The sequence below is a fragment of the Podarcis pityusensis genome (genome assembly GCF_964106645.2).
Source record: "Podarcis pityusensis genome assembly, chromosome: 16".
Lineage (NCBI taxonomy): Eukaryota > Metazoa > Chordata > Lepidosauria > Squamata > Lacertidae > Podarcis > Podarcis pityusensis.
The window spans coordinates 26403624-26419498 of record NC_138041.1 but is presented as its reverse complement, the minus strand read 5'-3'; the positions used below and the strand labels follow the sequence as shown (position 1 = coordinate 26419498).

At 42.0% G+C, this 15875-nt stretch overlaps 1 protein-coding gene across 1 annotated transcript in view; it reads left to right on the top strand.

Moving 5' to 3' along the window:
• PISD (phosphatidylserine decarboxylase) overlaps positions 1-15875 on the top strand; it is a 39150-nt gene that overhangs the window by 485 nt on the left and 22790 nt on the right. The window contains exons 2-3 of the mRNA XM_080986393.1: positions 6400-6497; positions 9416-9591. Coding sequence (XP_080842519.1) covers positions 6400-6497; positions 9416-9591 — 274 coding nt within the window. The remainder of the gene's footprint in view (positions 1-6399; positions 6498-9415; positions 9592-15875) is intronic.

Here is a 15875-nt window from a genome sequence, read left to right as displayed (position 1 = left end):
TCTCCGAGTGGAACTTGCAGTCGCCTTTTTATGTCTCCCTCCAGGGGAATTTGTGTGCACAAGGATTGCCAAAGCGGTGTGCAGGTTCTTGTCGTCCTCAAAATTTATGACCCAGCGGATCTCGGCGAGAAATAAAACAGTTTAAAATTTAGAACAAGTCTAAACGTGAAACAAACCAATGTGTCATTAACGATATTCAGGGTTGCGCGCTACTCGGAGTAGTAGGGCCGCTGAAATTCATAGGCATGAACTTTTGAGTATGATTAAAGGCTGGATAATACTCCTCAGGCCTGGTACACACCACTTGCTTATTTTTATTAGTTAATTTATATACGGCTGGCTGGAAAAAAAAAAACACAACCCCCCAACACATGTATATACTCCCCAAATCCTGGGAATTGTAGTTTGATAAGGGTGCTGGGAATTGGAGTTCTTTGATGGGTAAACGACAGGGTCCCAGGTTTCTCGTGTGGTGCGAGGGCCTGAGATGAGCTTAAAAGGTGCTTTTAAATGTATAGTGTGTACACAGCCTCCCTATAAAGTTTTAATTCTAAGTTGATCTGTGGTTCCCTACGGTGTGAAGGTGGGAGACCACACTTCGGGACAAGGGTCATGAAGAGCAGCAGCAAAGAGTTAGAAACTGCCTAAAATTTAAAGTTTGGCATTTGCTTTCTTGTGTGGTGAGGGAAATGCACTCTGCTTGTGCTCAGGGGCACTTAAGCCTGCTCTTAACTGCCTGTATTGCTGCTGGAGTCCTTGTCTTCTCTTATTTCTCTCTAGTGCCATCCATGGTGCTTTCCCAAAATGTGAGAGGAAGGGGGGGGTCTCTGCCCTGAGGTGCTTACAATGTAGTAGAAAATAAGAGGGATGTGGGAAGCAGGGAATGGAGGAAAATGGAGGCAGGGGAGGGCTGCTCTACTTACAGATATTCAAGGCTTTGTTACAGGGACCTTGCGTTCCCCTTCTGGTGCAAAGGAAGCCCTAGCCAAGTGGTCAGTTCACTGCCCCCCTTGCAGTGTGTGCCTGTTGGGCCCTAGCTCAACTTGGAGGATTTGGGGGAAATGGCATATCCACATTATTATCATTATTGACTTTATTAAGCCACCCATCCACACAGTCACTCTGGGTGGCTCAGAGAAGCGAAAAATAAAATAGTGTTAAAACAAAATGTGGGAATTAAAAAACAATGACAGATACGATAAAATAATGCAACACAAAACTTTCCTTCTAGCATTAAATAAAACTAGAACTCAGTAACTCTCTGTGTCAAAATCACCTGGCACTGAATTTGCATTGGGGAAACATTACAAAGTGTTGCATCAGGAGAAATAGATGCTCTTGAGGGGCCTTTGTAAGCATATTAGACTTGTTTTGTATTCCTAACCAACTGTACCTGTTTGACTGGCATCAATAATTTTTACCCATCCTGGTTTAGCTCTGGCCTTTGCATGTTATGCTAGTGCAAACTGATTTTTAAAAGCCCTTAAAGTCTGAAAGTTACCACTGCAATCCTTAACATGCTGATCCCATCCCAATGTACTGTATTTTTCGCTCTATAAGATGCACCAGACCACAAGACGCACCTAGTTTTTGGAGAAGGTAAACAAGGAAAAAAATATTCTGAATCCCAGAAGCCAGAACAGCAACAGGGATCACTGTGCAGCGAAAGCAGCAATCCCTCTTGCTGTTCTGGCTTCTGGGATAGCTGCGCAGCCTGCATTCGCTCCATAAGATGCACACACATTTCCCCTTACTTTTTAGGAGGGAAAAAGTGAGTCTTATAGAGCAAAAAATACGGTATATTTCACTTTGAGGGCAGCTCCACTGAGTTGAATGGGACTTATTCTCAAGTAAGTGGGTGTAGGATTTCAGCCTCCAGGTGTGTTCATAAGAGTGTTAACTCAGAAGTAAGTACCACTAAATTAAATGGGGATATTGGAATTAACATGGTTAGAATTGTACTGTAATAAGAATGAAATTTTGGTGGCAATCCTAGGCACCTATTCTTTTTTTTTAAATAAATATTTTTTATTAGATTTTCCATAAAAAAACATTTTTACAAAATTATACATCCATTTTTAACTTAAACCCTTTTTTCCAGAACTTCCCTCAGCTTGTCTGATAATTTTCCGTTTATTTTTTATCCTCGTCTCACATTTCCCAATATTATATTGCACTCAAATACTCTTAATCACATCATATTTTTTAAACAATATTTCTAACAGTAATTTCACAGAGCTTCTTGAAAGCCAACGAACGTTATTTGCTCATCACAGAAATTTTTGATACACTCTGTAAATTTCTTCCAGTCCTCGGAGAATCTCTGGTCACGTTGGTTCCTAATTCTCCCCATCAATCTGTCCATTTCTGCGTATTCCATCAGTTTCATCCTCCATTCTTTCGTGGGCATCTCTTCCTGTTTCCATTTCTGTGCCAGCAAAATTCTGGCTGCTGTTACTGCATACAAAACTAATTTCACATCTTTTTTACTAATTTCATTATCCAGTATTCCCAACAAGAAAGCTTCTGGTTTTTTAACAAAAGTATATTTCAGCATTTTCTTTAACTCATTATAGATCATCTCCCAGAAGCTTTTTACCTTCTTACATTCCCACCACATATGGTAAAATGTTCCTTCTGTCTCCTTACACTTCCAACATTTATTACACATCTAGGCACCTATTCTTGAGAGTAAGCCACGTTCAACTCAGTTGGCTTTATTTTTTTGGCAAACACACATATAATTTATGCAAAGGAAATTACTTTTGGAATTGAATTGTGTGCGCGTTTTTTAAGTTGAGTCTTTAAATTTCTTACTCTGTGCATATATGATTATCTCTCAGAAGTAGTTTCTTTCATGGGTAGTTTAATTTCACAGGAGATGAGTCTGTCAACAGTTGCTAGCCATAATGCCTGTGTTCAGCGACAGTATGTTGTAAAATATGAACAAAAAGGGAAAGGAGGGCCTTTCTAGTGTTCTTCGCAAACTCCTTTAAGCTGCCGAACAGCGTTGAGGTTCTCAGTGCCTTGCATGTGCTTTCCCACTCAAGTCACAGAGGACAGAAGAGAATAGCTGGAACTCTGATCTGAATTACTCTCTTTCGCATCAATTCCATTTATAGTGTGGAGATTGGACTCTAAATAACCTCACCATTGCTACCATATATACACACACAATCAAGTCCCAGGGAATATATAAATTTGGGCTCTTGAATGTTCCCCTGCCACCCTAGCTGTAGGTCACTGGGAACACACAGGGGCTAGACATTCTTTGCTCATCTTTCCATCTCCATAAAATCTCAGGAGACTGGGAGCAGAGGTGACTGGGTTCTCTGTCCCCTCATCAACCTCCATGAACTTCCTCAGGATACTGAATTAGTTACTCCCTCTTCGTTTCAACCTTCAGGTAGAACTTACAAGAAAGAGGCTCTTGAGCAACATGTGCACATGAGAGAAAACCAACTGCCCCATGCTTGCACCTAAAGCAGGATTAACACAATGCTAAACCATGGTTTAGACCTGCATTGATGAACCTGCTCCTCTCTTTCTGCACAGCTGGAAGGAGGAGTTTGGAAGCTTTTGCTTTTGGTTCACCACAGTTTGTAATTTTGTCAGAACAGGCAAACTGTGATTAACATAAGCTATGGTTAGCTTAAAACAAGCCATGTTCAAACCATGGTTTCAGAAGATGTGGGGGGGGGGGGAGGAGCATTAGTGCATTAACAATTCCAGCCATAAAATCCGTTTCAGCCTAAATCAAATGACTGTCCTATTTGCATATCAACTTAATTCAACTTGCACACAAAAGTTAAGAATTACCAATTTGCTGTATTATAAAAACTAAATAAATGATATTAAATATTAAAATAATATAAATTATTATATATCATCATCATCATCTTTATTATATTTTTCATAATAATAATAATAATAATAATAATAACTTTATTATTTATACCCCGCCCATCTGGCTGGGTTTCCCCAGCCACTCTGGGTAGCTTCCAACAAAATATTAAAAATACAATAAAGCTCATATGACAAAAAATTCAATGCACATTACTTATTCCACTACCTTTTAGGACAAAGAAAAACAAAAAGGAAAAGGGGGGAAATATACTGAAAACCCTCAAAGAGCCTAAAAGATAAAATACCTTAAAGGGTCTGGGAGAACAAGATAGTCTTTGCCTGGTGCCAAAAAACTAATGTGGCTCACCAGGCAAGCCTCTCTAGGCAGAGCACCACAGGTGCAGGTGAGGAGGAAGGTGTTAGCTGCCCAAGGGGCCCTGGCCCTTGTCACCAGTTTATTCTATAAAATGTGGGCTGTCTTGAGTACAACGTCAGTAGAAAGGTGAGATATAAATTATAACTAAAGGCACAGTTCTGTCATCGCACTTTATTTGGCCCTAAGGACTGTAATATGAACTGGCTCCCTGGCAGGTGAAGGCGGCCAACTCCAGTAAGTCTGGAACATTCTGATCTTCCTCTGTGGAGGCTTTATCTGCAGGCCCAACTAGCTATTGGGAAGAGGAAGAGCTCCTATTCAAAGCTTTTCAGTAGTGCCTCAGAGACACCTCTTATTAACAGCTGAAATATATGCAGCTGTTGAAATCCATTGAACTCATGATGGAAGCTTTCGCCTTGTGTATGTTGACTTCCAGCAGTTTGACTTCACCCCCAAAAGGCACACTCCATTGTCTCCTGAGACAGATGGATGCCAGCAACAACAAGATGAGAAACAGTTTTAATCAGTCAGTGTAGAGAGCTGTGCTTGGTGCTAAGAGATCTGGACTCATATCGAGGTTCAGCTTTAGACTTTACTGAGTGGTCTTGGGCAAGTGACTCTGCCTAATTCCATTCACAATTTGTAATTGTATTAGTGGCATAGTTTTCAGTGCAGGTGAACAAATGTCAGGATTCTGAAATGTCACCATAAAATAGAACCAATGACTTTGTACCCAGTGACCCCCATTAAATTTTGTGAGCCAAAGTAAGCAATCTGGGATATGCCTCAAACTCTGGCAGGGTGTGTGTGTGTGTGTGTGTCACAAATAGCAAGGGTTTGGTTTAGCCCTATCTTAATGGGTCCCCAAGGGCATCTTCCCCACCCTAATTACACATATAGTGAATAGTAAATCACTGCACACATTTGTGTACATTTGCAGATTGCCACATGTCTCTGCAGAGATGCATTTCTTCACACAGTGCATAATTAACTGGAATTTGCTGCCACAAGATGGCCACCACATTGGATGGCTTTCAGTGGAAGTTAGCCTTATTTTTCACACATTTGTCTATCGATGGTTATATACTATACCCAGTGTCAGAAGCAGTACGTCTCTGTATGCCAGTTGCTGGGAATTCCAAGTGGGAAGAGTGGTTTAGCCCTTGAGGTTCTGCTTGTGGGGTTTTTATGGGTGCATCTGGTTGATCATTGTGAAAACAGGATGCTGGACTACTAGATGGGCTTTTCGTCTGATCCAACAGTGCTCCTCCAGTGTTCCTTCTCATCCATACCAATGTGGTAGTGGAGGATTTCAATAGGGTACCTATTCTCTCTCCCATGCATTCCCTCACCTGGTATGATGAGAAGCATTTTGCTATTCATCATAAAATACAGTTCCTGAGTTTCACCTACCTGTCATAATCAAGGAACTGTACCTGGAGCAAGTCTGTAATGACAAGGCTTGATTCTCAGCGACTCTCATACAGTGTTGTGCAACATAGAAAACTTGAAAATAAATTCCATAGGGAGCAAATCTTAATTCAGATACTTTAATTAGGAGTAGGCTTAGGCCATTGGCTTGAATTTGCTTTAGTGTGATAGTTTCCAGCTTGTAAGGTCTCATGTTCTCTGATGTGATTACACTGCAGAACCTCTCAGGGTTAACAAGAGGGTGTTCACTTGGCCACAGTAATGTACTTTCCTCCTCACAACTCTAGATTTTCCATACACATCAAGGTTGATGGGTTTAAAATGCCCATGAACTCTGCTGCCGGCCTCAAGATAGAAGAGGTTGCAAAGGTCAGGGCTTCAGGTGCGGCTTCCTGTATTTCTTTACTGCTAAATTTGTCCTCAGTAAAAGCAGATTTTGGAAAGCCTGCAGAAACAGGAAAAAGTGGGCTAAAAATAATGAAGTGCAGCCCTGAACCTGCCAGTCAAGAAAGATGAAATACACATTGCGTGATTTATTTATTTAAATTCTAAAAAGATTTATAACTTGCCCATCATCTGGAGTAGGTAAGGTAAAGCAGGAGTAGGTAAATATTATACAGTAATCCAGAGGAAGATAATGATTTATAGCTCGGTTTATGAATATGTATAGTTAATGTGGATTTTTTAATATAGATATGCGTCCATAATTATTTGTATTTTCCTGTTTTTATACCCATCACCACCAGTACCCTTTTCCACAGCAGCATTGTAAGACATGATAATCAGTCTGTGAAGAAGATGTTGGTACTTTGGAAGCAACCACTTTCCCCATTCCTCCTAACTGGTAAGAATCCTCATATTTTTTCATCTTATTGTTTCTCTTACCACTTCAAACTATGATTACAAATTATGGTTTGGAAGCACAGTATTAAAGGTAGTTGGTTTGTTCAGGAAGTGGAAGAGAGAAGTTTTTTGCAAGAGAGGGTTAGGGAGGGTATGGAAGGCTGGTTTCAATACACGGAACAGGACATGATCCTGTTTTCTGATATTTGATACTTATGCAATTTTGCTTTGTTTGAGTCTGTGACACTACATAATAAAGAATCTGTAATCTGTATGTGATGATGATTGTGACATGTCATGTGTTGCAACTGCTCTTTGATGTTAAATTTCTGATACCCATCATTAGGAAATTTTAGGTCTCTATTAGATGAAAATTAAACCTGTTGGTCTTGTAGTTCTTGCTGAATCAAACATGTGAAGGTACTCGTCATGTATACGCAGCATGAGTATTCTGGTAGTGATGTAGGCCAGAACTGTTAATTACGTTTTAATCTTTGAAATTAATTTTGTTTGGTTGTGGCCAATTGATGCCTTATGTGCAAACTCAAGGACTTTTAATCTAGTGAAACTGTCTGCTAACGGAGGAGGTGAGGCAACTTTTTACTTTCTCCCCCTGCCCCTGGCCTGCAGACTCCAGTGACCCCTGAAAATCTGCTCTATAGAGTTGGGAGACCATCCAGAATAGGGTGGTTTTGTTCTGCCTTGAGCACAGAGGTGTCTGGTCCCAAGCAAGATGGGCAGATTTGCAAGTTTTAATCAAATGGATTTGAGAAGGGAGTTGCACAGACCATGAACCACCACAGAGAAGGCCCCGTTTCCTAGTGGGGACACCCAGAGCCAGGCCACTAAAGAAGATCTGAATAATGTCCATACAGATTTATATAGGAGGTGTGTAAACGAAGTAATATAGCTGGAAGAAGTGCAAAAGCCTTGGCTTCCTGAACACTTGAAACCATTTCCAGAAATTTAAATAACTACTGTAATTAATTAACTAATTAATTTTATATGCAGCTCTTCATCCAAAGATCACAGGCTGGTTTACAGCATTAAAATACAAAATGAAAACACAAAGTACATAACTTAATTACAATAGCAAAAACCAATAATCCCCCACCCATAGACAAATATAAAAGTTTTGACCCCAAGGCCTTTAATTAATACATTCTAATCCAGAAAAAAACCGATGCAGCTAATGTGGCTTATTCTCTCTAGTTGTGTCAGTCTCTGGGGTCCCAAAAAGAAGGAAGAAAGCTCAGAATAACATAGTTATGGTTATCTTGTTCTCAGTGGCAAGAAGGGAAGGTTGGTGGCTTGCTGATTTACATAAGGGCTAGCCAATCAGTTTTGTGCAAATGCAATTGTTACTGCAAGTTGGAAAAACATGTTTCCTTTCCACTGAATCTGGTCCATGTGTCTAAAATGCAGTGAGAGTGCTTTCATGGCAGGCTGACTGCTGAAACTATTTTTACATTGTTTTAACCAGCCATAGGACATTATGGTGAAGAAACCTCATCAGTAAAAAGCATCATCTGCCTGTATGCAAATGTATGCCAGTTTGCATCCTAGCTGAGGTTCTTTCGCTCCCACAAATGATTCCCAGAAGACTTCATTCTAGTACATGCTCCTGTCCAGCAGGTGGCAGTAGGGAAGTGCAAGATGCTTCTTGTGCTATGATAAGAAATACAAATTAATAAGATCCATGCTTGCATAGAGATGGAAAAGGATTAGAATGATATGAGGTTTCTTCCCCCACTCCCACTTCCTTGTTTTCTTTTATCTTTTGGCTTTCCAATTTGCACTGTTAACTGAGTGGAAGCACCATGTGTCTCTATGCAGGACCATAGAGTGCAAGAAGTGCCTGTTGTGTGCAGCAGAGCCCTGGCTTTATATGTATTCTGCCTTTCACAGCTCTCTGGTGATTTGGGTTGTTGTTAGCCCATGGCTTCTTTATGTTTGTAGCTGTTTGCTGTCTCTTTGATTATGCAGCTTCCAGACTGCTGGAATGTTGGAAAACAGCCATTTCCCACTGTGCCAAATACCAAAGAAACACAATGTTGTACTTTAATAACATTTCAGAAATGGTAACAAAGGAAAAAAACATTTGAAATATTTTGATGCTAGAATGTAAGAGGTACAAAGGTCAGAAGCACATTTGGTAGTCATCTCCCCATCATATTTTGCCAGCTGTTATTAAGCAAAAATATGAATGTGGCAGTAGCCCTCCATTGAAAATCTCCAGCTTCCAAGGTGGTTTTCACAGGCAATGCAACATCCCCAGAAGGGATGAATGAATGCCCATTTTGGTTTCTGTCAGTTTCTCATTTTATCATTCTTAAGTTAACAGCTTAGGTCCAAGATGCCCCAGGGATCACTTGGTGCCTTATATCTCTGCCCAATCACTGAGTTCTTTGGAGGAGTTTCAGTGCCTTCAATATTGGGGGGCCCGATTTTATGAAACTACCTTCCAGTTGAGGTCAGACATGTCCCCTCCCTGTTGAACTTCCAGTACCTACTATTTTTTTTATTTATTTCAGTAGGCTTTTAAACTGAATTCTGATTTTATAATTTTAACTGATTTTTATTTTCATTGTATTGAATTTTATGTACACTGCTTAGAGTTGATGTAGTGAATGAGTATATAAATTGTCAAAGCAAAATAATTGTTTTATTTGAATGTGGGCTCTGTTCCATAGTGCTCTATGTTTGAGAACTGAAGCTGTGAGTTGGGAATTGATTTGTCTAGGAAGTGACCATTGATGGTTTGAAAGAACCCCCAGCCAGTCTTTGTAACAATGGTGACGTTTCTCTCTGGGCTGGCTTGGAGATGCCAGGTTCCCTGTACAACCTCTTCCTCTGTTACACTGCAGTGTCAATGGCTGCCTGCCTGGTTTCCTAAAGTACTATCTCCTTTTGATACAGGTCAGCGGAAACTCTACACTGCACCGGTGAGGAGTGTACTGCGGTTACGCCCACTGCACCTTTTGGTGGCTACAGGCGGAGGTTATGCCGGGTACAAGCAATATGAGAATTATAAGGAGAATCAGCTCAGAAAGTCGGGTTTAGAGCCACCCCCCAAAATCGCAAGTGATTGGGAGGTAAGTTGTGGAAGTTTTTATGCCATGTTCTTAAACGTCTCACCATCCCTTGCTAAAAACAACATGAACTTGCCAAATGTAAAATGAAATGAATGGTGTGGTGCAGCGGCTCTAAAGTTTTGTGTCTTGGGTGTGAGAAACCCAAGTTGAATTCCCTGCTCAGCTCTGCAGCTTGCTGAGTGGCTTTGAGCAAGACAAGGAGTGCCAGTCCAGGGCTGCTATGCGGTGTAACCATCATTCTGAGTTTCTTTGAGGAAGGGCAGAACACCAGTATGCATTCATAAGTATTCAGCCTCACCCCCTTCTTTTTCTTTTTGGACCCACCTATCACCTTTTATCTTGCTCCCTGGGGGTGTCATGACTAGTGGAATTTTGGTTTAGTTGTAATAGTGATGATAGCAATGAAATTTTTCTAGTAAAAGAGGTGCTGGAACTCACCATGAACACCTCCATGGTTCTCTTAAAATGGCAATTGTGCCCAGTTGAGAGGTGCTGGAAATGAGTTCTGGTGAGTTCTGGCTTTTAAAAAAATCCCTGTGTGATAGCAATAAGGAGGGAGGGCCATATTGCTCCAGGGTAGAGCACCTGCTCTGAATACAGAAGGTCCTAGGTTCAGTTCCCTGCTTCTCCAAGTAAGGCTGAGAAAGACAGCAGTCCGAAACCCTGGAGAGCCACTTATGGTCAGGGCCTTTTCTGGACCACAGAAGGAGAGGGGTCTTTAAAGCATTTGGGTGATGAGTGCAAAGGGGGTTCTGTGTGTGGGTCTCTTACCTGGATGAGTGGTAATGTAGTCACCGGTGGTTGTAGTACCCGCAACATGGAGCTTTCCTTCACCAGGGCTCTAGGGTGGCCAATTAAATGAGTGAACTTGGGATGGCTTGATTTCATTAGGAACTAGATATGAAGGAGTGCAACTGCGTAGTCTGTAGTTCTGATGCTGCTGTGTGTCTGTGTGTATTTAGCCAGTGACTCTGCAGGTGTTGAATACAAGGTCTGAGCTGTGCCAACCCTCTTGATCCTGCTGGTCTGACTTCTGTGTCCTGTAGTTGACTCCTTGAGCAGAACAGCTTGTTCTGTTGGTGCTGAGGAATGTTTCTGGGACTGTTTTCTATTTCTCTCTGTGTTTCTGCAAGTGGTCCCCACGGTGTGTAAATGTGGTATGCCCCTTTTGCTTTAAAAACTGCTGGCACCCAACCTTTACACTTTTGCATCTGCCCATTATCTCGCTCTTGTGGGGTGGGGGTGGGGGTGGGGGTGGGGGGGATGAACACAGGTCATAGTTAATGCTCCTTTTGTTGATGTTAACATTTCTGTATAGCTTCCTCCTGCCCTGTAAATCAAGTGTCCCACCTCAGAGCCTCAAATCAAGTGCTAAGATGTTGGAATGCAGTGTTTACTGACAAGTCTTGCGGCTTGGCTGGCCCCTAATTGCACCCCTGAATTGAATGGTTTGCCAAATTAATAGTAGAACGGGGCGGGGGGGGCTGCCTTGCTTCTTGCTGCAAACGGTTTGTTACAACAATGGGAGGCTCAAAAAATATAAAAGCTTGATTGTTCAAAGTGGAGTCTATTTTTGCTGACACTCCCCCCCCCCCCCATTGCAGGTTTTTTTGTATCCTTGGTCACAAATGACTGAGCTTTTCCCACTTCTGTATGGGTAATGAGTTGTGTAGCTGCCCATCACCAGGACAGGAATGGATTGCTGGGAAAGAGAGAGAGGCTCGCCCCTTGATTCAGTCTCCAGTACACAGGCCTAGCCTATTTGTGTTGGTAGGAAGGTGTTACATTTTAAATTGCACTTGAGCTTGCTGCAAAGTGGCAAGGGTGCACAGAGTGAGAGTGTATAAAAGAGGCAAATTTCACAGAGAAGCAGTATCGGTCCTAGCAGGAAGAAATCAAGGACTGCCATGGCACTAATTTCATCAAAAATTTCATCAAATAAAAATTAGTTGTGTTCTGTCAGCTCATCCAGTTGTTGGAGCCTCCATTGCTGGTCTGGATCAAAACTGTGAGATCAACATAAATTTATGGAAAGTATGTCATAGAATCATAGAATTTGTGGAGTTGGAAGGGATTCCAAGGGTCATCGAGTCCAAACCTCTGCAATGCAGAAAACACAATTAAGATTCCCTGACAGATGGCCATTTGATTCCCAGCAGGTGTCAGCATTAAGTTGTTAAGCACCAACCTTGCTTTAAAGCAGGCTTCCTCAAACTCAGCCCTCCAGATGTTTTTGGCCTACAACTCCCATGATCCCTAGCTAGCAGGACCAGTGGTCAGGGATGATGGGAATTGTGGTCTCAAAACATCGGGAGGGCCGAGTTTGAGGAAGCCTGCTTTAAAGGCAGGGATGGAGTACAGCCTATGCCCTTCCAAATGTTGCTGCTGGGGCTACTGGGAGTTGCAGAGTCCAGCAACGCCTGGAGAAGGGCCACTAGTTCCCCGTTTTTGCTTTGACATAGAGCTCTGCTTCCAGCTTTTCCAAAGTTGGATCGCACAGTGAATATGAGAGGGGGATTTACTTCCATTTAATTAGATGAATGAAGATGGCTCGGGTTGCATTGGGTAGACATGTTATCATGTAGCCAGGAGGCCGAGAATCCAAAAAGCATTTCCTGAATGTGTTCACAGGCTGTGTCCAAAGGGGTTAGAGGTCTTTAGGGAGAAGAAGCCTTTCCTCCAAAGAGCTCGGCATTCTTGCCACATCGATTTACACAAGGAAGCCTTGACCAAAGAATGTGCTTGTGTACACTTGGCCGGATGAGAGCAGCTTTTCGCCTTGAGAGTTGCAGCTTGTTCATTTTATATTTTCTTTTGGTGTGTGAAAAAGCTCCCTGCTTTTTTGTTAATGAAGAGACTCTTAGCCATTCTAGTGGGCTGCTTTGTGTCTTTGCATTTCAGAATGGCTGTTTCTGTATGGTGCAGACCTGGGGATTCTGCATAAAAGATTTGTCTGCCCCTTCCAGTTGTTTGTTAGCTGCCTTGAGTACCATTTGTTGGAAAGGTAGAATGCAAATTGAGCAACAACAGCAAAAGTAACTTCTTTTACTATTCAGGTAATGAAGAGAATTTACAGTGGTACCTTGGTTTAAGAACAGGTTAGTTTATGAACAACTTGGATTAAGAACGCTGCAAATCCGAAAGTAGGTGTTTTAGTTTGTTAACTTTGCCTTGGAAGCAGAACATGTTCCGCTTCCTGTTGAGAGTGTTCCATTTGTAAATTAAGTCCCCCGCTGCTGTGGGAAAGCACGCCTTGGTTTAAGAGCGCTTTGGTTTAAGAACGGACTTCCGGAACGAATTAAGTTAGTAAACCAAGGTACCATTGTATACCTCACTGATTTAGAGCCTAACAATAAAAAACACTAGAAATGTTACCAACAAATTCATATAAAAGCAGCACAAAACAGCAGTGGGATAACCTTAGCAGCCAGGTATAATGATGGGTAAAATCAAAAGATCTACAACACTTGGGCAAATGAAAAGACATTTCAGTTTGCCTCAGACCAAGTTCCTTGTATAAGTGAACCCCTGTAACTTTTGCTCTCCTGTGTGCATAGGGTGAAATTCTCTGCATGCACTGGTCATCATAGGCTCAGATACAGCTACTGAGAGAGGGTTAATTTGCTGAGCTTTTTGTTGTTTCCCCTGCTCCCCACTATTTTATTTTCATTTAAATGTAAACACCAAATACTATTGCACAATTGGGCTCAGAATAGATAACGGGAATGCTGCCTACAACCCAGGTAGAAAAGGTGCTGCCAAAATCCAAGAGAACTCTGTGAACTTTGGAGGAGCCCCAGTTCACAGTGACATCTGACACTGAGCACGCGGTGTGTAACCTGGCCTGTTCATGCAGCTTAGCCGTTCCTAGCTCTGAAGAGGGAACCTTAGTGTGATGGGCCATACTTTGGCACCTGACCAGCCCTAAAAAACACGAAGCTCCAGTGGCGCTTCACTGACGTAGCCTTTCCTGGCGGAGGGGAGTGGCATGCATTGATGAGTGATCCACTCTGATGACATGGCACACTCTGCTGAAAGGGTACAAATTGCATCTGTGGGCTCTGTTGCAATATGATATCTCCTGCTGCTGGAGATCCTGACTCAGAAAATAATCAATGGAAAACCCCAAGCGGGGACTCCTTTCCTGAGCCTAAGTTTGCTGCCAGTACAGAATGAACTGTAATGTGGGTCAGTCTGGCTGCATTGCCAGTACGTATAGTTAAAATGAGTGAAAAGTAGCCTCAGCAAGCAGCCTTCTCCATCTGTAGTGTGAATTTAATGGACAGGGTTGTTGTAAGTGTATTTCGAACACTTGGAAATGTAATAACAAATGTTATTAGTTTTGCTGCCTCATAGCCCAAAATTTCCAGATGGTGTACATACAAATAATTAAAACAGAATATAAAAGAATAAAAAGTACAGTAAAACAATAGTATTGGTAGATTGCTAGATGCAGTGATGTGATACAGAAAATGTTCTGAAACAATTTCCCCCCAATGCTTCATTTTTCTGTGGAAAAATAACAGCTATCTAATGTTAGCAACTTTGAGTGCAAGAAAAGCTAGAGATAAATGTATAAATAAGGAAATGGTTGTTCAGGAAACCACATAGTGTTAAATGGAAAAAAAATGACTTCTTTAAAATTCTGCCTGTAGTTATTCCACAGAAGCCACGTGTCTTTGACTCTGTACCTTCTGAGTCATTTTTGAGCAAATAAGTATTTAGCCGGTTGAGAGAGAAGAAGAACCCCAAACGTTTAAAACCTAGAGTCATCTCCTCGGAGATACAGAAGTTAAGCTGTGCTAAAATTATTGTGAAGAATTGTTGTGGTTTTTATTCTTTTATTTTATTTTCATTTATGAATCGCTTATCATGAGGCATCTCAAAGCGATTTAGTATATAATATGAACATATATAAAACAGTTACACACGTGCAACAGTTTGAAACAATTGCATATATAAAAACAAATTACACACGCATAAACATGTTTGCAACAACAACACATACACCAAATCAGTTCAGATCCCATACAGGTACCAGTCCTTTGCTGTATGCATGCTGGTATCTGTGATTTTCAGAACTTTGCAATACTGAGGACTTAGAAACACTCATTGCTTTTATAATCCACTTTGGAATGAACAAAACTTGTCCATCAGTATTTAGAATGCATGCTGCTTTTCCAATGCAGCTCACCTAAAGAAAAAATAGTATAAAATCACAAGCTCAAATAAAACACAAAGTAGTTAACCAGCACTAGTTAATATCCCTCTGGATAAATAAGCTTTATATTCTTTTGAGAAAGTTGTGAGGGAAGAGGAACCTAGAACCCTCAGAAAAGCTCGTACACTAAAGACACTGCTCTGTATAGCTGATGGCATCACTTGGCATAGCAAAGGGTTTTGGAGCAAGGCCTGGGCAATTGTATGGGGTGGTAGTGGTTTGTTTAGGATGGAACCACTTGGTGCCTTATTGGCAAACATATAATATTCCCAACCCTGTGGCACGTGGCTTCTGTGGAATAACTACAGGCAGAATTCACAACCCACAGTCCTTCAGGGGGTGGAGGACCTACAAGGTAGAATTGGTGGTTGTGGGAGGAGTGCCCTCAAGGTAACTTCTTGAATCAAAGCCTGGCTGGGGAAGGCATTATATCATCTCTCACCATCTGATTCTCCCTGCAAATCATGAAGACAGTACTGACCTAGATCAGGGGTAGGCGACCTAAGGCCCATGGGCCACAAGCAGCCCACGGGGGTCGTTTAACCGGCCCCCAAGCCGCCCCCGAACCGAGCTGCCTGCTTGGTGAGTCCCCGCGCGCTGCGCTAAACCAGATGCCGAAATCGTGTCTGCGCAGACGCCGGAAATCGTGGGCGGGTGCGCTCACGTACGCGCGCAATCCGGCCCATGGGGATGTCCGCTGAAGTGAACCGGCCCAGGAGTGGTAAACCTTGCCGACCCCTGGCCTAGATGGATCAACTGGTCTGACTCAGTAAAAGTTAGCTTCCTTTGATGGAGAAAGGCTGTAGCTCAGTGGCAGAGCCTTGGCTTTGCATGCAGACGTTATCGGGCACAATCCATGGCAACATTTCCAGGTAGGGCTGGGAATAGCCCGATTGAAACCCCGGAGAGCTACTAAGGTAGAGGGACCCAATGATATGTCTCTGTGTAAATAGAGCTTCCTGTGATCCTTACAAAGAGCACATATGCAAAACAGAGACATTTCTACAAAGAAAATCTATTGGGGAATGCTACAAAACATTTAGCTATGGCAACATTTTTTTGC